At 44.5% G+C, this 26444-nt stretch overlaps 1 protein-coding gene across 1 annotated transcript in view; it reads right to left on the reverse strand.

Annotated features, from left to right (window-relative positions):
• Nucleotides 1-26444, reverse strand: part of PDE4DIP (phosphodiesterase 4D interacting protein) — a 1321554-nt gene that overhangs the window by 1224535 nt on the left and 70575 nt on the right. The window contains exon 2 of the mRNA XM_085654822.1: nucleotides 16911-16987. Coding sequence (XP_085510948.1) covers nucleotides 16911-16987 — 77 coding nt within the window. The remainder of the gene's footprint in view (nucleotides 1-16910; nucleotides 16988-26444) is intronic.

The following is a 26444-nucleotide window of genomic DNA, read 5'->3' on the forward strand; positions in this document are numbered from 1 at the left end:
TACATTTATGAGATAATGAAGGTTTTGTGAGGGGACTAAATTGGGGATGAAGCAACCACAATAATTTATCATGCCTTGAAACTGCCTAACCTTTGAGACAATTCTGGGTAGAGGCACTCGTTTTATGTCTTCAATCTTTTGTGGGCTGATGCTTAGTCCCTTGATGGAAAATAGGGGCTGAAAAAATGTTATGTTGTTGCTCAGAAATCCACCTTTTTCCTTGTGCAGGGTTAACTGCGCTTCCCTGAGTCACCGGAGAGTGCTGCAAAGTCATTTGTTATGTTTGGCCAATATTTGTGTATGTAAATAAGGTTGTCGTTGCTTGGACTGATGACACCCAGTAGTTCATTTAGAGTCTCTTGTATTGAATTTTGGAAGACCTCAGTGGTTATGGCACCCTGACGTTCAGTCTTTTGTTTGCCTCAATGCGATGTGAGTCAAGAAGGTAGTGATGTACCAACTTTTTTTGTCCTGCTTTAGCTGGTGGTACGTTGCGCTTAATTCCAACTTGGAAATCCACCTTGCATTGTTCAGATCTGACAATATATCGTCTAAAGTGGGGTTGATATGCTTTTCCCTTCATATAGCCACATTCAATAGTCTAATGTCAGTGCAGATTCAAATGGTTTCATGCTGGGTGTATTTTGCAGTCACTACTGGAGAATCCCAATGGTGTGGGCCAGATCGTCTCTCAATGACTCCTATATTTTTCATTCATTTCAATTTCAGTCCAACTTTCTTCCTAAGGTTAAAAGGGACCCTTCTGTGGCAGACGGCAACTGGCTTGTTGGTATCATTGATGTGGAGTCTGATGGGTTTTACTTTCAGACACCCTAGACCCACCAATTTTTTTTTTTATTCCATGAGGATTTTGTTGTCATCCCAGCCCCCCCAAAAAACATCTTTAAACTTCTTGAGGATTTTGTTGACTAATCTGGTGTTCATGCAGCACGCAAAGTAGTTTAAGCCTAGAGGCTCTGCTGTGGCACAGCAGATCAGAGTGGTGGTGCCTTGGTCGACAACACAGAAATTGGTTACCATGGAATGAGATTCATTTGCAGAGTTGGTGAAAACACCTGCAACTGGCAGTGACTCGAAGGTGCCATATGAGAATATGGTAGTTGTTGTCTCATGTTGTGTAGGCTTGGGTCAGAGGAGGTGGAAATGTGTTCTGTCCATGACATTGACTGACGCTCCTGTGTCTGTGAGCGCAACACTCTTTATCGCCTTAATAGTGACCTCACAAATTTTGGGGGAGAACTCCTACCCTAGGACTCTTGATCGATGATGGAGTTGAGGAAAATGTTTTCACCCTCTTCCGCTAGTTGGCTGGAGCTTTGTTCTTGCAGACTAACGTCTTCAACTGGTGAATGGTTCTTACATGCAAAGAGAATTCCCTCTCTTTCCATGTCTTCTTCCTCAACCGCCTCTGCTTACTCTTGCAAAGTGGGTTTGGCAGCCAAATGTGGAGCCTGTTTTGCACTATGCTGGGCTATGAGCTGAGGAATGGAGTTCGACTCTGCAGAATCCACATGAGCGTGAGCCTGCTGTGCTACTTCTGCCACTGATTTGCTGCAGATGACATCTGCCATCTCAGTTTTGATTGGCTCAGTAGTTTCTTCGTGGTCTCCTAGCTCAATTTTTGCCATGGATGTTTCCATTATAGTGGTATGAACGTTGGCTAGTGTGTGAATACCGGACGCCTTGCTTTCCCATACCGGAGAGGGACTACGTGGCCCAGCTTGCCCAGGGCCCATGAGGCGGACCCTGGTACTTTCACCACTTTCCAACACCTGTGCTAAATAAGTGCTATAAAGTGTGTCTTCTCATCCTGCCGCGCAGGACACTGGACACTTTGTTTTCCCATCACGGAGAGCGACTACGTGGACCAGCTTGCCCAGGGCTCCAGAAGGTGGTCCCTGGTGCTTTTCCCACCTGTGCTAGATAAGCTTTATAAAGCACGTCTTCTCATCCCGCCATGTTGGATACCGGACACTATGCTTTCCCGTCCCAGAGAGGGACTACGTGGACCAGCTTGCCCAGGGCCCCAGGAGGTGGTCCCGGGTGCTATTGCCACCTCCAACCACCCGTGCTGAATAAGCACTATAAAGCATATCTTCTGATCATTCGGTGTGGGATACCGGACACTTTGGTTTCCCATCGTGGAGAGGGACTACGTGGAACACCTTGCCCAGGGTCCCAGGAGGCGATCCCTCGGGCTTTCACCACCTTCCACCACCTGTGCTCAATAAGAACTATAAAGCGCGCCTTCGCATCATGCTGTGTGGGATACCAGACACTTTGCTATCCCACTGCGGAGAGGGACTATGTGAACCTGCTTGCCAGGGCCGAAGGAGGCAATCCTTGGTGCTTTTACCCCCTTCCACCACCTGTGCTGAATAAGCGCTAGAAATCCTGTCTTCTAGGTCTGCGACGCAGGATGAGCGAGGGCTGTGCCCTGGCAAAGGGCAGGCCATCATGCGCCCATGGCAACAGAAGGAGGCAGGGCCCACTAAGTCTGGTAAGAGCCCACAGCACTAAGAGAGTGGCTCTTGCAGCTGTAGTGTAATGCTGCACACATTCTAGTGTCTCAGCAGGCACTTGTATTGCCAGCTACTCCCTCGAGGGCCGGACAAACTTGCACCCCACACCCATCCCCCACACACGTCTCAAGTGACGTGACCCTGCACGTGCTCGTGGCCAGTTAAGTGTGCAATATGACGGTGTCTGTGTCCATCATTTAGTAGCATGTGGGCCCAGGGCCCACAACACTACAGAAGCCTATTTACGCTGCATTTGACTTCTGTAATTGACCCGCGAACTTGGAGAGCCTGTGCGCGTGCGGGGCTGCTGCATACATTTGCATTGGATAACTCTCTTAACAGCGATGCCTGCTTGTAGCATCCTAAGGAGGAGTAACCTGCAAAGACGGCTCTTGTTTATGTAACGGACCGGGGCCTGACCCTCATTTCCCCTCCACATCGAGCAGCCACAACCCCGTGTGACATAGCACAGGAGTGTTTCATCGCTCTGCCTGTATCAGGCCCTGCAGCCCCAGGATGAAGGGTCTTCTGAAATTACTCCAGTGTGTGTAATACGTGACATGAACAATGCGCTTGTAAATCATACCCTCGCCGTGATATAAGTGATCCTGGACACTCAGCGGGTTGCAGTGGCTTCTTTTCGTGGCTGTCGGAGTACTTTGCACAATATCCCAGTTGGTTATTCAGACTATAGTTAAATCTGGGATAGCAGGTTTAAAACCACTCCTGCTTTCTTTGTGCAGCTGCTCCAATAAGTTAATGACAATCTAGCTGCTGTAGGAGTTTAACCTTTATTTGGCCAACATAATTAAATGTAAAGCTAATGATAAATCATCTGATTCGGGCACAGCAAAAAGCAACTAACATTCTGCGTAAAATTGCACCTTTAACGAAATATATATACTAATCGAGAAGGTAGAAGGTTTGCTAGGCCCAAAGATTAAGGCAACTAAACCAGGGAAGGGTCAGAGGGGGACATCAAATCGTTCTTCAATAAACATGGAAACATTAGCCCATCAGCTCATACTAATAATGAACCATCTACCAATCCCCAGTCATCTCCTGGTACTAGCTGATAAGCACCTTCAGGAGTGCAGCCTCTGGACTGGGCCACTATAGTTCCCACAGTTGCTGTTGAATGTACGAACCAGTTTGAAGTACTAGGGACCCTTGATGAGCAAATCTCAGATAACATCCAGTCAGTGGCAACTCAGTCCAGCGCTTCAGGGCTAGGCGAGGACCTTGCACACCTGCAGTTAACATCACTCAGAAAAGAGATACACAACCAGAGAGAATATATTGGTAGGCTTTCTAGGGCGCTCAACCGTAAAATAGATAGCCTTGTCGCTCTGGTAGCGAACCTTAATAGAGACTCTCAGCAACTGACGCGAAGGTTGATCCTGTACGCACTAGCCACTCTAACCATCTGGGAAGCACATTTGATAATAGTCTGCTTATGCGCTGTGCAACTCAGTTCTGCAAGGCTAATGTTCCTGATGCTGCTGGTGCATCCGGAATGACTGCTAAACCATCCTTGCACTTAAGGCGCAAACCTAGCCCTCCTAAGGCACCTGCCAGAAGGCACTTACACCCATTTGGTGGGGAAGGGTTTCAACAAATCACCCAGGGGGTCACTACAACTTCAAACCCAATAAGCATTGGGAATATGCCAGGAGTGGCTCCTAAAACGGAACACAACATATTCATGATTAATGTTCAAACTCCAGTTAGGTACCAGAGAACCATAGGATTCACTAACAAACAAAGCCATTTACTGGCTTAGAAAGTCCACAGGCTGTGGATCAGACATTAGAGAGGATAAACTAAAGGCCACTCGATATACCAACCAACATGTAACATCTGATCATATTGGCCCGAAGTTGACAAAGTATGACCTTGTAAGTGGGTTGATAGCACTGGAGCATAGATTCAGGCTCCCCTATAGGCTGTCTAATAAGGCTTAAGGTAAAAAAAAACAAATCTATCATCACCTTTAAAATTTGACTGTTCATGGAATCCACCACTCCACTCACAAATTGCTGTTCCTACAGAGGCCCATGCATCTAATTTGTCTGACGTCGACTGACTGGTGATAACTTAGAGAGGTGATGTTGCATCCTCACGGCTGAAAGTACCCCTTCACTAAGAACCGTACTGGCTAAGACCCCAAATAGCTTCCATGGCCACAGGGATAACAAGGGAATATCCTTAAAGGCACCCAAACTCCCAGAGGCACAAATGAGACAGAGCGCCAATTCACTAGTGTATAAATCTGGGGCAACCCCATATGAATCTGATGGTCTAAAATTGTTGTCGTGGAATGTAGCATACAGGGGGTCATATCCAAGCTAGGGGACCCAGAATGAGGTACATTCATAGACCAACACCATATCATCTTCTTACAAGAGGTGTGGGTGACAGACCCGGTCTTTAGATCTGGGTATATATCATTCGCCAGCAATGCTGTACCCTCTCCTGTGGGGAAGACATCCGGTGGGCTGTTGATGTGGTTGAGGATGGACTTGTTTGCCACAATAAAGAGAATTCCGTCGAATTTCAGAGACTTGCTGGGTACAGCGATTAAAACAGGCTCTGCTCCGGGTGCCTGGGACATCAATTTCATAAATATATGCGCTCTGTTCCCCCAAACCTGCAGTCAGGAATCATAGATTGTCTCCTAAGCATGATTGAGCAGTCGCAACATAGGCATCCTGAAATAATTGCAGGAGATTGTAATACCCAAACTTCTGCTGGTTTTATGACCTTGCACCTGATGGATCCAATACATGATTATAGGGTATCGTCCCTTGACCCATCTGGTTCCGAAAACAGGCAGTCTTGTCAACCTATTACAAACACACAGGTTAAAGGTTGTGGATGCAACAGCGGTTTCTTCATTTGGGCATGGCGGCATTGCCCCCCTGCCCCTGTGCCCCATATTAAGTAATGTCATTACTTCTAATGATTCCCAGCTGATTCCAATATAGTGCTTAACAGCGGCAGCTGGGCAGTGAGCGGCATGTCTACCAGGCAAACTTTTCCATTTTACAGTTGTAGTCTAGAGTCAGGTGAGGGCGGGTGGAGTCAGACGTGGGTGGGGGGTGGAGCTTGAATGGCTGGGTCAGTGTGACACAACTGGGCCTTGCTCTGCCCAGCCCAACATGCGCATTTCAACCCTCGCCACCAGCAATGCTTGGAGCCGGACCCAGGACTTCCTACCCAGACGGCAGTCTTAGCCTCGCGGTCCCAGACGGACCCAGGACTTCCTACCCAGACGGCAGCCTTAGCCTCGCGGTCCCAGATGGACCCAGGACTTCCTACCCAGACGGCAGCCTTAGCCTCGCGGGCCCAGACGGACCCAGGACTTCCTACCCAGACGGCAGCCTTAGCCTCGCGGTCCCAGACGGACCCAGGACTTCCTACCCAGACGGCAGCCTCAGCACAAGTTCATCCTATGATTACCATAACATACAACAAGGGAATCAATGTTACTATTTATCAGATCACACAAGAACTGCCAGTTTGAACACGACTTGTCCTCTGGTTCGAGGGGCTCCTTCCTCCCTTATTCAGTTACCACTTACCTGATCAGGGTTAACATCTGTTCATATCAAGTCACAGCTGACTAGAAGAATAGGCTACCCTCTCATGCAAGAACACATAGCACATGTTGGTTCACTACAAACTGGGTACTTTATTTATTCATTACATATGCGATCACATAACATTACAATATAACATATAACCTGCAAAGAAAAGTGAAAGATTAGGTTGTACACTCTAATAAAAAGGGGTCGACATCACCTTAGTCGTATGTAGCCTGCACTCAATGGTCATCTAGGTTCCCTTCTCGTCTGTGCCTCGGCTCGCCTGGAAGTTACACCTCCGCAGTCACGGATCTACTCCCTTCTCTCTTCTCCGAGTCACTGGGACCTCTTCCTCATCGGCTACTCTCTTCTCTCTGGCTATTCTGCTAGAAGAGTATCTGTCTCTCGGTTTTTCTCCGCCTTCAAGTTTGTCATCTGTCTTCCCTGGAATAAGTAGTAGCTTTACTGCTAACGGCCAGATGCCGCCTACGGACTGAAGCAAGTACCAGTATCTACCTCAGACTTTTACTAATATAGATGTGCATTTCCTCATGGAAAATTCCAGCCCGTAACCTGCCGCCCACCAAATTCTTGTACCTCCCCGTGCCAAGGACACGTTCCCAGCCGGCCGGCCTGATGTAGTGTCTTCGGCATGAAGAAAAATACAATCCTTCGATAAGGGCCGGCCTGAACCGGTTCTCTCCAAGCGAATAACACCTCCTAACTAAAACACTGCCTATGACCTAGAAACATCCCAAGCTGCCAGAGCAGGAGGAAAGATGGAGTCTCTCCCGTTTAAGGCCTACCAGGCCTGAATTCAGCACGGCTCCATGAAATACCCTCACTACAGGACAGGTTACCCCTAATACTAACGAATCTATCCCCTAGGCTATTTGTGCAAGCCCTGATCTATGGGGAAGAACACAGGATCATGTCGAAGTGCCTAGTAAATAGGCTCTATACACTACTCTAACCCTTAAACTTGAATGGAAAGAGACTGAAGTCATATTGGTCCCTCTTTAACACAAGAAAGGCCGGGAAAATCGAGCAGTACAGGCAGCGACAGGCAGTAATGTTGTTTGCAGACTTACAGGTAGACTTTCAATTGGCACCCACGGAGCACTATAGATATTTACAATTGAAGCATGCGTTGGGCGGACACCTTAAAGATGGGGATCAGATTCCCGAATACAGTCCACTAGAAGACAGGTGTTACTGGATCCAATTCCAGAGAAGGCACTGTCCTGTACATATAAAAAAATATTAAACAACTCACCAGACTTACTAATAAAGCTGCAAGAATCCGAGGTGGGATTGCTAGAGGATGATGACTGGGCAGAGGCAGTGCAGAGTCCTAGATAGGTGGCAATACGGGCATGATTTAGATTAGTCCAGCTGAAGATACTGCACCGGTCCTATTACACCAGCACACTTATGTTTAAGCTAGGGCGCATATTAACAGCGAAATGTCAGAGGGGCTGCACTCAGAGGAGAACATTTTTCCTTATTCTCTGGGACTGCCCGATCATATAGAATTAGGTGGTTTGGATAATGTCGTAAGTGTTAGAACAGGAAGTCCCCCTGGAGGCTAGGCAGCATATATTGTGTGTCTCTGGGGAACAGAACTGGCCCAAGTATCAAAAAATCTGGTTCCAGGTGGCGGCAATGGTCGCCAAGCGGAACATGGCAGGGGCATGGGGGGCCACTCAATCGCCAAAAGTATCTCAATGGAAAAGAGACATGGACTGTTGCTGTGCAGCAGAAAAGACAATTTATGAGAGCAGGGGATGCCCCAAGAAATGGGAGAAAATTTGGCAGCTGTGGGTAGACTATAGGGGGTACGGGGTGGCATTGAATAGTTAGGTGGGGTGAGGGTGGGATGAGAGCGAATTTTACAGGTAGACTCCACTGACACCATGATTACTACACCATGTTTATGAGTCACAGATTGTGTAAACCACCGGGGAAACATGTACCTAAATATATGAATATGTAACAGTTTTGAAATGCTGACACTTGTTTAATAAAAAGAAGCTTTAAAAAAAAAGTTTGCAGAATAGGTAATACTAGACAGGCCAAAGGAAGAACAAAAATATCCACATATCCTCAGGGCGCTGCTCCAGATCAGCCTGAAGAAGGGCCTGTTAAAGGGAACAAAAAGACATGAAGCACCAAGTAGGTATGATAACTTTCAAATCCAGTGCAGACTAAATGGGCAGGAATTGGCTTGCCAGGTCATCTCTATTCATAGCAGCACAACCCAGCAGACATTGGACACTGCCTACTGGGACTGGGTCACCACAGGTCTGGCACAAAGAAAGCCAACCTATTCCTAGCACAAACAGAACCAAACTTTCATGTCAAATTAACAGCATCAATATATTAACATGGAATGTGGCTAGATCTTACACGGTAAGGGTGCACTTGCACTTCTTGATACAGTGCAAATCATTTGCATAACGAGACATGTGCATTAAGTCCTACGCTGCTAACAGGTTATGCAGAATTTCACTGGCTTGCAAACAAACTACTTCTATTTTGGAAACCATCAGTATGCATCTCAACTTACATTAAGCATTCAACAAATCTGACTTTTACAGAAATAAATAGCCACTCTGAAGTGATTCAAGCTGGCATTTGAAATGGTTTAATGGGTCCAGCTGGCTGTTTGATGATAATGATAATCAACGTTTATTTTTAATTCTCATGGCACAGGCAGTTTGGGCAAACTGGACCAGATGTTGCGGCACCTGGAAAAAATAATAATACAGTATCAATCCTCAGAATTTCTGCTACTGGGGGACTTTAATATACATCGCCTGAGGGAGGATGCGGCAGAATACAGGCCAAACAGCTAAACAATCAGGTTCAACACCTTCCTGCAAATGTACAATCTCAATTCTAAGGAGGAAATAGCCACAACAAATAATCCACGGATAACACATACCCCCTCCTTCGACAATCAATCCACTATGGACTATGTTTTCCTGTTGCAGGCTCTATGCAAGTGCCACACCTCCTATGAGGTGATACAAAGAAGCAAGAGTGATCACGCCGCCCTACAGGTCGGTCTAGACATATCAGCCAGAACTCAATATTGTGCAACCCTCCTAGGGATCACTAACGGTGGAGAATACCATATACTCATGCAGGGGATCAAACGGACTGCTACGACCACAGGAAACTTCAAAACTTGGAAAACAAGCTGGGCAGGGTGGCCAACCTTGCCCCGGACGTCAGGGATAGTTATAGGCTTGTCCAATCTGTCCTCCGATGTACATACATTACTTCAAGGGAACACCCCCCGACATGGAAAAACACTTACTCACTAGGACCGGTAACAAAATTAAGAAAAGTGCCCAGCACTTAATGGCCAGACAAAGAGCATACAGGAAATTAAACAACACTCGCTCAAAAGAGCAGCTACATACTGTGGCCTGGAAACACCAACATCTGGTATGAGAACACAGGAGGAAGGCCCAGGCGGCTAAATAGATTATACATTTTGACTTGATTGCTGTAAAGAAACATAAGCAATTTTGGCAGTACATCAACGCCATATGCTATAGGGGCAAAAGTGGGGGGAACTCCATGCAAGCAAGGAATTGATTGCCCATGTTAAAGTACTTTACTGTGAGTCGCTGGACCAACGCTCCTTGATCAACACTGTTGACTAAAAGAAACAGACGATGGGACACAAATAGGAAAGTAAAATCTCCCATATGGGAACCTGCAATCCGCAAAGTCCTAAAACAAATCAGAAAGGATGGTGCACCCGGGCCTAACGGGCTCCTAGGCTCATTATTCTGGGAAGACACGCAGTTTTGGCACTCAGCACAGCATTGGCGCCACTATATGCTGAATGCTGGCTCCAATAAGAAGTCCCGGAGTCATGGCGATGATCCATCCTCCAACCCATCTTCAAGAAGGGCCCCAATACTGATCCAAGAAACTATCGCTTAATTGCACTACCCGGACATTTATGGTAAAGCATACACCAGCATATGACTTCAGGAATTAGCACAGTGGGCTTGCGAGGCAGGCCTCCTGTCCTTTTATCAAACAGGGTTCCATGCAGGAGCGTCAGCAGTGGACCTCCTCGTCCTCTCAGACTTAGCCCAGCAAGCAGCAGCTCACAACTCCCTCACACTGTTTGCATGTTTTGTACTCAGCTGCCTTTGATAAAATTGCCCAGAACATCTTGTGGCAGAAGCTTGAGAGATGGAACATCTGACCTAAACTGGTACGAGCAATGATGTCCTTGTATACCAGGACCTGGGTATGTGTAAAACTCGCAGGGGAGACAGCAATTGCTAAGATTCACACGGACAATGGACTAAAACAGGCCTGTGTGCTGGCCCCAATGTTATTCAACCTTTACACGGCGGACCTGAGTCTGGCGCTAGCTGGAGCCGCCATAGTCACCCCAAGAATTGGCGACAAGAGGATTCCACTTGTGCAGTATGCGGACGATCTAGTGCTGCTAGACTACACAAAAATCAGTCTGCAAAAGTCCTCAACGCCCTGAATAGGTACAATCTCAGGAATGAGATTGTGGCCAATGGGAATAAAACTAAAGTTGTTTTCTGTGGGAGATACTCTAAGAAAAGGTTGACCAGATGGGGATTGGCCTCACAGGTGCTGGACTGTGTTCAACATTACAATTACCTGGTTGCCTGGATATGCGAATCTGGCAGACCAATTCTGCATATACATAAAATGGAAAGTAAAGCAAAAATGGTCACATACGCCTTATGAAAGTTAAACAACATGCTTGACAGTCCAACGGCCATTCGCAGGGTTCTTTTTACCAAGTAACTTCATGCACTCAATTATGCACTGGAGGCATTTCCAGGAATGCTCAGCACCCCATTAGAAAATATTCAGTTTTCAGCTTACAAGAAGCTATTTCATCTTCTCGCTCACATGAGTAACACCCTGACCAGATTAGAATTTGGACTGGTACAACAAAACGTGGATGTTTTGGCAGCACTTGCAAAATTCTACTATCAGGTAATGGCTGCTTCTCCTAACACCATGAAGGCCATAAAAAAATTATTCTGATAAGTTCCAACAACCCCTGGTCCACAAATCTTGTGCTGGCCAACGAACGTCTGCAACTTGTAACAGTGAACTGGTATACAAACAAGATCAATTACACCAGTATAAAATTCAATTCAATTCGCTTTTATTTTGGTTATAAACCATAAAACGCATATATACAACATTTCATGCAATACAACACAGTTTTCAATATTAATCCAACAAATTTACAATTCGTTGCATACTCAGTAAAACAAGATCACATAAAATGAATAAAAATCTAAAACATGTAAAAATAAAATAAGTCACTTATAGTCTGCAAATTCAAATCTCAAAACTTTTACCTTGCGTACCAGATTTACGACTAAAAGGTATCTGCTAAGACCAAAGACTATTAGTTGCAACATGTCTGATTTTAAAATTCTTAATGCTTCTAGACATTTGCAAGTCCCCATACTGCAACACATTGGTCTAATCCACTTCCTTCTCGGGTAGGCATGGACTGGACAAAAAAATAGCACATGTACAAGGTTTTCTTCAGCGTTTAAAGTGCAAAGTGTACAGTAAGCCTCCCCCTCAACAATGGGACCAGGTAACCATCTAGTCATGTTCGATTTAATCTGCAGGATAACAATGCGGAACTTCATATATAATGATTTTGCAAATTTCGATTGTACAATATCCAGATATAGTTACACAACAAGACAATGGTTTAACACTCAGGAAATGTGCGGTAAGCCTATCCAAACTGACGTTACACTGAACGCTATTTATTACATATTCTCAATAGGTTCGCTTCAAGACTTGATTTGAATTGACTGTTAGTAAGTTGGGATCATATAAAAAACAACTCAACCCTTGTTTATTAAACCAGATCTTGATGTAGCGACCAGCAAGATCCAATATTTCTCTTAGTCCTTCTTTATAACAAATGAGGTCCTGCGTGACCCATAAGTGAACCTAAAATAGGAAGGGTCTCAATACAGCTAGATGTTCTATTCTTTTGATGCCAATGTCATGATACACTGGTGTCATTGGCGTACATTTGGGCAGACAAACCAACATCCTTACAAATGGATTTTCATCTAAAATAAGTGTACCCAAGTTGCTCCCCCCACTGTTCCGCCCCATAGAGGACTGCTGTTTGGGCCCTGTATTTGTAGACCTCCAGGGCTGGTGTTACTGCCTTGGATTTGGAGGCTTGAGGTTTTGTTTGCAATGCCCATTGAATTCTACAGCAAAACAACTTTGGATTTCTGTATTTGCGATTTCCATGACAGTTTTGTGTCTATTGTGATGCCAATATAACTTTGTCACATACTCCAGATGTTGGTTATGGACAGTGATGTTTTTCCTAAAGGACTTGTGAGATCTTATGCCCACAATACTTTGATTTACTAGAATTGATTTCAAGGTCCTTTATAGTACAATAGTTATTAACGCTATCCAATAGCCTTAACAGCCCATTTGGAGTCTGTGATAGAAGGATGGTATTGTCTGTGAATAATAATGTAGGTATCGGGACCCCACCTAATTTTGGGGAGTCGTGTTTGCTCTGGTGCAGACGTAGCACAAAATTGTTAACACATAATGAGAAAAGAGTGGGTTCCAACATGCATCCCTGTCTCGCTCCCCTTTTAATAGGTATGGCATCCTTAAGATCGCCTTCAGGGCCCAATTTAACCCTAGCATAGTTGTCTTGATGTAATCTAGCTATCTGCACCAAGAGCTCATCAGGTACACCTTGGCTTTTCAATGAGTCCCACTGGTGACCTCTTGGGACAAGGCCAAAAGCAGATTTTAAATTAATGAATGCTACGTATAGATGACCTCCCCTCAGGTTGGTATATTTCCATGCTATGCACAAAAACCTAAAGACCTGGTCAATTGCACTGGTTCTTGTTCTAAATCCTGTTTGATACGGTGAAAGAATGTTATTTTCAACTATCCAATTGGTAAGTTTATTTAGAACTTGTTTGATGTTGACTTTTTGCAAGGTATCAGTTAAATTAATGGGTTAATGGGTTGTTGACAGGTTTTTTCCGGTTGATATTTTTTTAGATTGGTACAATTTCAACTCCTCTCCACGTTTCTGGTACTGATGCCACCGAGGCCACTGCATTGTATCAAATCTGCAATAATAAAAAAGCTGTATAACCGGTCACAGGGGTTGAAAATGGAAGGCGTACAAGCAAAAGCCCTGCATAAGTCTTTAACAGCTTTGCAACTGAATTACAGCCAAACCACATTTTCAACAGATAGTGGGAAAATTTGCTCCTAAACAGATTGTATATAGAAGATTGGTTCCGCTTACAATCAGCTAATTGAATCCATTGTAGAAATCTCTTGAAAGCATTATTGGGTCTAGATTGTGTTATTATAAAAAAGGAATCCTTAGCCCATATACTGCTTTGCTGCCCAGCTTTAGTGCAGGCCCACTGAACACTACTGAGGCCCATCTTCTTACCGCATGGAATACACTTGCCAAGGAGGCTGTCTCCTTTCTATACTGCCTGGAAACAGTGACTGAAATGGCAACACTTGGAAAGTGTATAATGCTGGTACGCAATTCGTTAAGTAATGTGAATCTTCAACAGACTCAACAGAAAAAGTGACCAGCTTCCAGTGCAGCAAGGCCTGGCGTTAGAGGACCTGTACACGAACTTACTTGCACTTTAAAAGCCATATATTAGCAGGTCTCAGCAATGTGCTCAACCCCTTGGCTCAGACCGATGCATTGTAAATCATACATATAGTCTGTGATCTATCTATGCACTTTATAACAACGGCCTGTTAATTCGCTCATTAAAATGTATAATCTGCTTGAGAGCTAACCTGATCCAGCCCTACCCTGCCATTCGTATTATTTACCCTTCAACAAATAATTTTATGGTATAAATGCACATTTTTGGGATGGTATCTGTTTACAACGGCATGATTTGTCGCACCGTAGAAACTACTTTGTACTGTATGGTCAAGATATTTTACACATTGACACGTCCTTTAGTGTTTTTACGGTTTAAAAAAACAAGCATTTGCAATGAAATAGGTCTCGCATTTATACGAGTTTGAGCTATTGGCATTGTAAATGACAGTGCCTTTTATTTATGTTTTAAAAAAACCAAACTTAAATAAAAAGCATTGTCATTTACAATGCCAATAGCTCAAACTTGTATAAATGCGAGACCTATTGCATTGCAAATGCTTGTTATATACTAGCTCCTATGTGCTTACATTGCATCCTTTTAGGGGTCGCTTATGACTATATAAAAATAGGCCTTTCCTACATAGTAAAGGCACTTTTCCCTGCATTATATCACGGCAGGGCATTAAAACTGCAGCCTAGCCAGGCACAGTGGTAGTCATGGTAGAAACATTTGTGTTCTATATGTGGGTGGTATAAATAATACACTGCAGCCCAGATATGCCATTTAACTTCCTATGGCATAAGTACACCTATGGCATTATCTACAATGTACTTATAGGAAAGTTATATGGGTCAAATAGGAAGTTACAATGTACAGCACATGATTTAGAGGGGAAAGACAGTCAGTTTGCTGCTGTTCACCAGTGGAGAAGTGCACAGAGTCCTAAAGCCAGCAAAAACATACTTCATATAAAGGAAAGAAATCTGGAGTGATCATGCCCAAAAAAAAATATGGAATTTACTACCGTCTGTTCCTCTCCTGTCTGCCATTGGACATGTAGATAGTGTTGTCTCCGTGCATAGAGTTTTGTGTGTTCTTCTCCAGCTGAATGTCTTAGATTTCCACTTGTTAGTTCCTTGAAGATATGTTTTTGTGTCTCTCCAACCGGATGTTCGTTTTTCTGGTCACCTCTTTTTATTGCTGGGCATTTATATAGCTCTTCTCTTTGAGGGATATGTTTTTCTAGCTGGTATGTTTAGATGTGCTTGCGTATTGCCCTAATGTGTTAATGTGGAACGTTTTGTCACTTCTCTGAAAGGGCATGTAGGTCTGGCCGTCTCTATGTATGTGTATTGTGTATCTTTCGTAAACAATAGTCACTTTCTGTGAAATTGTAGTTGATGCTTTTTTCACCTCGGTGTTTGTAGTGGTTTGCTGTGCCTACCTAGATTTCTTATTTCTGAATTGTGTGTGTCACTTTACTCTTGGTGATGCAGCTTGTGCGTCCTTGTTGGCGTGCTTGACGTGCTCGTGTTGTTTCAATCCTTCTCTTTTATATTCCTGCGGTCCAGTAAGTGTGTCACGCTGAGTGCGTTGGTGCTGCGGATCTGCTCGCTTCAGTAAGCTGACCTCTCTTCAAGGCAAAGGGAGTCTGAGGAGGCGGGAGCCTTGTAAAGCAGGCCTTCCGCACTGGGCCTCCTGCGAGGGGCCGTTATAATTAGGTTATAAATCTGAGCAGAGCCTCGAAGTTTCTGAGCATTACACGTGAATTGTAAAGTGAAGGGATGAGGAGGCGTGAGGTGGCCGTGGCTGAGAAAGGGGGGCGAGAAGGCAAGGTGGCCAGGAAGGGAGGACGGGAGAGAGCGAGGTTTGGAAGGGAGGACAGTGAAGGGGCGAGGGGGGCAAACGTGATGAGGGCGAGGGGCGGGGGTGCAGGATCGAGGAGTGCGCTGGGGGTTAGCGCACATGGACTTCTTTCAACATGGCGACGGGGGAAAGGATAAGTGGGGAAAACTAAAGTATAAGAGACAAAATGAGAGCGGAGCGAGGATGATGAAAAAATGTGTAAGGATAGAAAAAAATAGTTCGATTAAAGGAGAGGTAAGAAGGTAATAGTTAATAGGGAGCAGCTAAGGTAAAAGGAGGATGAAATTATTGGGCAACCTGAACGGGTGGAGAAGTGGGGCAACTGTGCAGCATAGAGGGAGCATAGGTTTGGGAAGGGGTGGGTTAAGAAATGTTGGGGCGGTGGAGAATGATAGAGATGTGAGGCGTGAAGTAAGAGGACAGCAGCGGGTGCAAGCCCCAGATGGAAAGGAGAAGGGTCGGTAGGACAAAACGGAGCAGTGTTGGATGGAGACAGTGGAGCCAATTAAAGATACCGGAGAAGGGTAGGGGCCGTGGATCTGAAGCAGTAGTCCGGTGGAGAGAGTTGGGGTCTACTGCGGAGAGAGAGGTGCGGGACGTGAGAGGAGGAGGGATATTAAGAGGTTCAATCAAAGATAACATGATTGCCTCTCCAGAGTCAAACGAATAATTATGTGAACATTTTGTGCCCTCTCTGATTTGTAATTAGAGCGTCCGAGCTGTTTGTGGTCTCCAAGTACTCCCCCCTTCTCTGCCACTGATGGTGTTTATTTCAAGTTAATATATTTGAAGAACTGCATGGTAAATGTACTGAGGCACCAAAGGTGCGTGCAGGTGAGGGAGGAGAGCGCCGCATTAAAGGTGGGGGGTGAGGGGAAGTATGGCGGGATGCAAGGGCGTGGCTGAAAGGCGAACGTAGCTGAGAGATTTGCCTAAAGGCAAGCTGGAAAGCTTTACCACTTGAGAGACATTGGTTCCTTTCAATAAATCAGAAATTTGAAAAGAGAAAGGGAGTGCAAATGTCGGCTGCAAATGCAGTTAGACAGCTTTTAACATGGTGGTGGCTGAACACAGGCCCGGGCTACTCCACCCCTTACTTTTTCCTTAACAACCATTGATCTCATGAACTATCTGATTACAACTGAGGCATAGCAAGGCAAAACCCATACAGTGGACAACACAGCCTCCAGCATACAAGATCAGTGACTCAAAATGTTTCTTACCAGGACTTCTCAAGAGATTGTTGTTTGTCTCGTAGCTCTCGCTTAAGGCTCTCTACTTCTACCTTCAGCTCAATGTTCTGAAAAGATGATAAAGACACGGTTAAACAGGTTGCTAATCAAACTTTTCATCGCCACCTGTGCAGCTAATGTGATAGTAAACAATGTTTGTTAGACTTAGTGTATGTATGATATGTTTCATGGTAAGAAATGATGACCAATTTTCTTTTTGTCCATAATTTGCCATTGCTTCCTGTTCTTTTCCTTCATAGGCTGATCCTGTTGAGGAGAAAAAGCCACCATACACGAATGACGAAATGCACACCAAGTTTATACAGAAGGTTAGAGTTTCATCGAGTTTTAATCCTTTTGCGTGCAGCCCGGAAATTGTGTTTTTTGCCCTGCAACCACTTCCATGACAATTCAAACAAGAGTGGAGCATCATGTCTTGAAAAAGCCACCAGACATCACTCGGACCGCCTATATAGGTGACCTTTGGGGTGATGTACAGAAGCGGCAGTTAGTGAAACTTTGACTAATGCAAAGAGTCACAGCAAACGTTTGCACTGCCACTTCCAGTTTACAAGCTATCTACGTGTACCAGGGGCATAGCTAGCGGTCAAAGTGCCACACTGATACAAGAACGGTGCCAGGAAGATTTTCAGTGTGCCGCGTAAAATAGGAATTTGTAAGCAGGAGCACTCACTGTATACTTAAAAATGACATTCTCCTCATCTTTTGCAATAATTTGACACCACCAATAGCATTTTAGAAATTCTTATTTATCTTTACTGAGAGTTAGATTGGCCTGACAACCATTCACAAGGGCATCATCGTGTTTGTCCAGGGATCTGCCAAACACCTGAAGGTCGTTGCATTAGTTAAGACATTTGGGGACAACCTCGATCATTTTCTTTATAAGGTCTAATGCTGCACAACGGAGTTAGGAGGGCTGTGCAGGGTATGCATGAATACATGTTCACATGCGTGTACACACATCTGTAGCTAAGCCAGGAAGACTGTTTCTATGTTGTCCACTATCACACAAAGGGAGAAAGATTACATTCATTATGATCTGCTAAGGCCTTATAAGAATACTGGAGATCCAAAAAATCCCATTCTTTTGGCTGGAGTACAAACTACTGTTTAAACTTGATTTCTATACTTTGCATAAAATGTGCTTAAAATGTACGTTTTGATTGGCACATGGTAGGAAGGTCGTTGACATGTATTTTCCTACAAGAACTCATAGTAAGAGTCAGGTTTACTGTATATGAGTTTGTCCATGCACTTATGATTTTGAGTCTATTTCCCTCACCTAGCATTGATGAGTTTAGGATGAAAGCTTCCCTACAGGGCAAGATACGTATTCTGCTTAGCAGCTGGTCGTTCAAAGCGCCTTTCGGAACAATTGGCCGGTTCTGTTAGATTAGACTTCTCCTGGCAAAGGAAGGGGATGGGGAAAATGTCCATAAGCTGATAAGCAGCTTCTCCAAGACAAGCACTTGAAGGTCTTTCCACATAACACAAAGGGAAGACAGGTAAACCTCTGGCCCCTGTCAACACTATGGGGTGGGGAGGATTTCTTTGTTTGGAGGGAAGAATTGTGACCTTAGAGGGAGAAGCCTGGCTCAGAGGAGAGATGTGTTACAAATTCACTCTCAGCTGCTTCTCTTACATTCTTCTCAGAATGATGTGCAAGGGGTTGAGCAGCCAGTGGACTGGTCCCTGGGATTACCAGTTAAGGGTGGATGGATGATGTGGCATGAGAGGACGAGGTACGGGCTACCAAGTTGCACACCTCTCCACCACCATTGTTAAACCCCTGCACAGGGGAAAAGGTTTGAGAAGAGAACAACAGAAGTAGGAGGATGCACCTGCATGACGTATGAACCCGTCTGGAGTGCCCACCCACTGAGGGCTTGTACTCCTCAGAGATTTGTGGCTCTGTTTCCAAGGCTGTATATCAGAATGTAGATGTAGAAATATTATGCAACAAGAAAATCATAACACAAATGTAAACAACCAGAATATAGTGGCAGTAAGTATATATTAGTAAGTGCAGATTTACTGTTCTTAACTCCACATTTACGTACATTGTAAATACTCATCATTTCAAGATATATAAATGTGGAGTAAATTATAGTAAACCTATTGTGAGCTATATGCACAGGCCTTCATAATATTTTGGTTGTCAATATTTTTCCTATGGTATTTTTGTAGCACAATATTTAAAACCCGATATTCTGGTATCATCTCCAGAGCTAGCGGAGAGTTGGGAGGGAGGATCGACCAGCTAGACCATTAGACCCTGAAGAAGTGGACAGAGTGGCAGGAGAAGATCTCCCATGTATGAGTATTGCCCCACCAGGGGCACCTTCAATGAGACCCACCAAGTGGACGTCTCAAAACTGGTCAAAGAAAAAAAGAAATCTTGGGCCCACGCAGCTGCATAAAAGGTTTTGGGGGAGGCCTTGCCGTGGGGTAAGGAACTGTCCCATAAGCCCTAACAAGGGCTGGAACAATGTGTATATTACTCCTTGCGGTCCCTTAAAGATGTGTCATGTGCCATGTCTTATTACTGCATTGAGCCCCCTAAAAGCATGCATTTTTTTTTGGGGTTCTCAATCTCATTTAAACATATTTTACAATACATGATTTTGTTCATCATTTCATTTACATGTATAACAGTATAACAATATTTTCTTATAGGTTGATTATCAATAAGTTCATATAATATATTGTCATATAATGATGTTTAGAGAGAAACACAGTAGTCTTAGACAAATGTGCAAGAGAATTCACACGTTTCTATTCCCACCTTACATCACAAACCATCAAACTCATTTTTCTGATAATAACAGAAATAGTATATAAAGTCAGAGCAAGAGACTCATGGCGATAGTGCAGCTTCAGGTAAACCAGAAGTAGCATCTATTGCATAAGAGTCTGCATCAAAGTTATCCCCTGGCACCAGGGCAAGACTGGTGTCGCCGGGAACCTGGCAATCCCCCGGGAGGCCGGAAGGGGTGGGGGGCGCTGTTTCCAAAGGGGGCCAGTCTAGTTACTAGGGGCCGATTTTTTACAAATCGGAACCCGGCAACAAAATCAGAAGGCCATCCGACTCGTCTCCGAGTCTGACGTCCATGACAGATTCAGTCTCTCTGTTCTCTGCTCTGCACAGTCAGTTCACTCTGATCTCTGCGTCGGTGCGGGTAAAAAAGCACAACTGCCATTGGTAAGGCGGCCTCATCTCACGAATGGCAGTGGTGCTTTTTACCCGCACAGATAGAGATCAGAGTGCAGTAGTTGGGGTGAATTTAGTAGTGCGTGTGCATCGCACACGCACTACTAAATTCAACTCAAGTTACCCAACTACTAGACTGTGCCTGCATGCGCAGGGTTCGTGTAGGCCGCTGCGCTTACACTTTCGGTGCCACGGCCCACGCCGCTACCACCACTCATGACCAGGCACTGAGACACCTGACCTGACCCGCCTTAACGTAGGCAGGGGTGCAACACGCGTATGACCAATGATCTGCGCCCCTGCCAAAGCTCTGCCGCCAGCGGCGAAACCTACTGAGAGCAGTGAGAAGTTAGTTCCCCGGGCCCCCGGCTGTTTCACTTCGCAGGCAACTGCCTTGCTTAATTTAGGAAGGTAAGCAGGTAAAAAAGCAATACATTTTTGGAGACCACTAAGACCAGTGTTGAAAACGTTACATACACTGCCAGTCAGGGATTTAAGGTGGATGAAAAAACTGGGGGTCTCTCAAAGGGGAGTGTCAAATGTCTGCTTAGCATAGTGTGCCGCTGACTTGTATTTTGCTGTTTCTGTCATTGCATTCAGACATATGCTACAACAAGTAACATCATACCTACAAGTCAGGACTATTGCCTTTGTCAATAGCTGTCATTTGCATAAGATAAATAAGTGGCAACTATGGCTTGTATACAATAGTGAAAAAAGCTTCAACTTAAAGCCCTGGTGACACCACAACAATGTTGCTGCTCCTGAGTTTTAAATAGAGATAGGAAATCCAGACAGAAAATGACTCTCTTTAAAGGATTTCCCTTCCTCTACAGCGCTCACCTGGCATGACATTATGACGTAACTTCTCCCCTAGTGAGAAGTATGCAGTGTGAGCATGTGCACAAAGATATGCCTGCTGTCACTACAGTCCGCAAAAAACAGACCGCCTGTGCCAGGGCACAAAACCCAGCTCGGTAGAGACCCGTTTCGAGGCCTCCTTTAAAAAAACTGCCGGTGCTCAGCACCGGTGAGACCAGGCCCATTTAAAGCCCTGCTGCCAGTGTCCGTAACGTTTTTCACATGAGTGAGTTAGTATATTTCTCACATGAGCACTGAGCAGGCAGCTGCCATCTCCAGTTTTCACGAACAGCATAGCTGCCAAGTATTCAGGTTGCCATGTGTGGCATTTTCATAATTTCAGCGTAATTATGAGTGTCATTTCAAATATGTGACAGTCTATCAGTGCATAACTACCATCCTGCCTAGGTTGACACATGTATTCAGAGGGCAAAACATGCCACAGGTATTCTCAGATTTCCGAGATTGCCTAAAAGAGATTGAAAATGTCTGCTATGGAAGGGCCCCTACACACATGTAACTATTCCACATCCTATCCCCTACATTTGTCTCTGCTCCCACTCCGACCCTGTACTCCTTCGCACTAGGGCTTTTTAGATACCAGTTTCCAGTCTTACACTCTGACTCCTCAAGTCCTACTCTCAAGCAGCTGAGGATACTCAAGCAACTTTGGTTACTTTTTGGTTTCTAACACCAAAATATTCTTGGGGGGGGAACCCCCCAAACTCTCCCTAGTAGTGGTCGCTCACTGCGCTTGCCCGCTACACACAGTATGGGGGTTGGTCTCACTTATACTTTGTGCTTTCTGATTCACTATTCTTTTGTCTATTTTTGTTACTTTCTGTAAGAATGTCTATGGGTACATATTACTGGGTAACCTTTTGCTCTTTAAGGTTATCATCTACTATTTACTGTGCTATGAAAGTTAATACAATTAAATATGTAATGAAAAATGTGCTGTAAAATGCACCATTTTGGTCTGTCTTTTTCCAAAATGTTGTGGGTGGGAGAACCCCCCAAAACCCCTCTAGTACTTGTCAGGCTCAGTCGCTACGCTCGCTCGCTAGGCACCGGACAGGGGCTGGTTTGGCAAAGTTGGCCAGGCTGCTTTCAGTTCCCAGTCCGGCCCTGCTTGGCATGTGCTGATGTTAGATCTCTGCTTCTGGAAAGATCAGCGACATAATATAAACTAAGATTGGTCTTGATTTTCTGATCTGGATGCAGACTGGAAAACAACTGTTTCATGAGAAGATATGTGTGCAAAATGCCATTTAGGAAGCTCTTATGTTTGGCAACATCTTGGTGCTAATGTAGACATTATCTAGGGCCAGAAAAGAAGGGATTCTATCATATATTTCAGCCAAACCTTGCTTTGCCATCTTGCTATGCAAGTTTATTGGCAATGTTTTTATCATTGTTACATGTATTGCCTTTATTTTATTGAATATAATGTTCACATCTGCAATTACACATATTTTCATACTCTGCACTAAAATCGTGATTTAAAACATTAATAAAGCCTTTTACAATAACAGTGATGATTTCTTGAGTGCGTGCTTCAGGGAAAGGTGTTCCTGTAACCCACATCTAAAAGATACGTATTCCTGACAGTCTCTCGCGTACGCATTATCTCAAGACAAGTAATGGAAGATACAGGGGGCACAGTGTGTCTGATTCGCCCGCTCAAGCTGCTAAATTGGCCCAAACCTGCTCTTACTTGAGATGCAAAGAGAATCGACTCAGCTGCATTTACGGGTCGACTTGCGAAAACATATCAGAGGGGAAGGGCTTGGCCAAGGTTTTGAGAAGTGTGAGAAGCAGGCCCATAGCCACGGGAGGGGGTGTGGGGGGGGGGCGGCAGCAGGCCCCCGCCAGGCCTTCCTCTTTCATGGCCCACCCAATTGAAAGGCCAGAAAGTAAACAGAGTTTCTGTTGTTTTAAAATGTAGTCAAGTTTGACAGTGCACGTGAACAGTGGCCTCTGTCCTGACGGCTGACTTATTATACTGAAACTGAAACTGAAAGTAGCTCAGACTATCCAAAGTAAGCCAACCAGACAGAGAGTGTGATGCTAGCTGAAGTTTCACATCCGTAAATGAGGGCACCGCAGCAGGGTGACATGCAGAATAAATACACTACTCCCGAGTCTCATAGCCTGTCTGCGCAGCTGCAGCATATAACTAGTGTCTGCAAGGACGTCTGTTTTACACTGCATGTGTGAGCATAGCAGGGCGCAGTACAGCAGCGCTTTGATCTTGCTCTGCCTTTGTACATCGATTACTGACTCAGACTACCACCACCACCAGCACATGACGGGGGCTGCTCCTTGTGACTGGCCTTGCACAGATAGTGGCCAGACAGTAAATGATCCAGCCATTGCGAGGTAAACAGCAACCATGACCTGTCCTGTTTTTCTTACCTACTACCAATGGACTGTTCGAGTTTCTTAAGTGTTGTCCATTTCAACGCTCTAACCAAAAAAAACACTCACTCCTCATTTTGATCAATAAAGCTGTTTTCTAGTAGGCATTCTTGTAAACCAGCTCATTCATGAAGTCCTTTGTGTGTCTCTCAAAGAACAGCATTCATTTACTATCAGCCAAAGACTTAAAGGGGAGTGAACAGTTGGTAGCGTCCCCCCCCCCCAACCTTTACCAGGGTGAGGTTTCTGATGGGCCTCTTCTGTCTGCAACAAGAGTGGGAAGGTGTGTGAGTAAAGAATGGATGGGTGGATGGTTGAATGGATAGGGGAGTGAATGAAGGATGGGTGTGTTAGTGAAGGTAGGTGGATAGCTGCATGGATGAATCAGTGAAAGGATGAATGTAAGGATGGATGAGTGAAAGGCAGAGAGGATGTATGGATGGATGTGTGAAGGAGTGGATGGATGAATGATGAGAGAAAGGATGCATGGATGGATGAGTGAGTGAAAAGATGACTGATGAGTGAAAGGGCAAATTCATTGATGGATGGAGGGAAAGGCTAATAGAGGGTGGGATGAGCGAATGGATGGATAAGTGAACGGATGGATGTATGGATGAGTGAAAGAATGGATGGAAGGACAGACACGTGATGAGTGAAAGGGAGGGTAGATGGCTGGCTGAATGAAAGGAGGGATGGATGGATGAGTGAAAGGGTGGATGAGTGAGTGAAATGATGGATGGGTGAGTGAAAGAATAAGTAGGCAGGCATATGGATGAATGAGTGAAAGGATGAATGCAAGGATGCATAAGTGAAAGGAAGGATGGATGGATGAATGAAAGGATGGTTGGATGGATGAGAGAAACGATGGATGAGTGAGTGAAAAGATAGCTCAATGTGTGAAATGGTAAATGGATAGATCGATGAGTGGATGGAATGTTGGGTGAAAGGATGCGTGTCAGGATGGATGAGTGAATGAAAGGATGGATGAGTAAATGAAAGGATGGAAGGGGGAATTAAATGATGGATGGATGAGTGGAGGGGTAGATGAATGGATAGATGAGTGGATTGGTGCGTCGAAGGGTGGGTCGATGAGTGAAAGGAGGTATGGCTGAGTGAAAGTATGGATGAATGAGTGAAAGGGAGGATGGATTGAGTAAAAAGATAGATGTTGAGTGAAAGGGAGGCTATGTGGATTGAGTAAAGAACAGATGGATGAACGAAAAGGTGGATGGATGAGCAAAAGGATGGATGAATGGATTAAAGTGGACGGATAAGTTTAAGCATGGATGATTGAAAGGATGGATATGTTTTATGGATAGGTTTGACGATAGATGTATGGGTTTGGATATAGATGAGTGGACGGCTGGACAGAATGGTGACAGACTAAATATTGGTTGAAAAGCTGAATGGATGACAGAATGTAAAGGTGAAATGGTGAGTATCAGTGGTTGGATGGAAAGATAAAAAGGTGAATGGATAGATGCTTGGATGGAAGAGACAAGCAATCCCTTCTGGGGAGGGTCTCAATGACTTGTTTCACTTTCGTGGTGCAATAGGAGGTTTAGTTTATAATGGGGAGTATTTTAATTTTCTGGCTACTCCCTTAATGTTGGTAAAAAGCTTAGTACATGCTTTGATATACTACTGTCCTTGTCCTGAATCATTTAACCTGTCCTGGGAGACTGTATGTAGGTTGTGTGGAACAAACAGATCACTGATTTAAAACTATCTAGTTAACAAGTTCAGTGCATAAATTGCCTTTGCATTTTTTTTACTTGCAGTGTAGTCAAACATTATATTGGGACTATAAGTCCCAGAATACAAGGGAACAAAGTCACCGGACGAGGTACTCATGCAAGAAACTAGAAAACGTCTGAGCGCTGGTGTTTAGTAAAAGAGAAGAGAGGGGCCCTCCCCATGGCAAGTTTGAACAGCCAGTCTGTAGTATGCAAAATATTTGTTGTGTATATGATCATCAACCATTAGTATGACACTCATACACTTCCTGGTATGTGTTTACCGCATCATCTGCCATTAATGTACATAGCCGGCAGGTTTCCTAGGTCCATGTGTGATGTGCTGCTCCAGTCCAGGTTTTTTCTTTGAATTCTGGAACATGTAGGCCTGTTTTATAATGGAATAAACACAACTGTAAGTCTCAGAATTCAAAGACTGGAATGGAACAGCACATCAGGCATGTACCTTGGAAACTTGGCTCGACTGATTATAGGGCATCCATAGGGCACTCAAACTGACTTCCACACATTGATGGTGTAGCGATGTAGAACAGTAATTAGAATACTTAACACCTCCCTTTAAGAGCAAACTGCTTTTAACTAATGCATTTCAAACACTGTTTGAGGGAGAATATGCCAGCCAGTGCCAATAATTATCCCATTTTTAGTGGTGCCTCAAACAAACCCTAGGCTTAGGTACTACACTCTCTTGAATTCCCTTTAAATCTATAAAGAATTAGAACATTTGTACCTTTCTGAGGCTGATGGATGTCTTCAAAGGTTCCCTGTGCTTTTAGTCCAATTTAATCCCACCCTCTTGTCACCAGCTTGGTTTTATGAGTTGTGTTTGCTTTTTGCTCTTTTTTTCTCCTCTCCAGTTCTTCTATTCACGTTAGCCCCTCCCTCTAGCTTTTTAGGGATATTGCGTCCTTTCTTCTACAAAAAAGGATCCTTTTTCTGTAAAGCAGTTATTCAAGCACAGTTAAGTAGGGCTGGTACCCAAGACACCTGCGGACATGGATTAAAGTGACACTTTTATAAATTAGTGGGAAGGGACAGTGACCCATGGTAAGTGATGAGAATATGGAAAAACGAAGGCAAAGAGCTTGAGAAGTTGAAGGGAGAAGTTGAACATAATTTAAGAAAGTAGCTAATAGAATGAATGAGATCAATGGGAAGAGAGACAAATGAAGGGGAGAAGGGCAGAGAGTCTGAGGCAAGATTTTTCAATGAACTAGGCTACATTTTAGAAAATAATTCCTGAGATAGACT

Source organism: Triturus cristatus, chromosome 4_1 (assembly GCF_964204655.1).
Source record: "Triturus cristatus chromosome 4_1, aTriCri1.1, whole genome shotgun sequence".
NCBI lineage: Eukaryota > Metazoa > Chordata > Amphibia > Caudata > Salamandridae > Triturus > Triturus cristatus.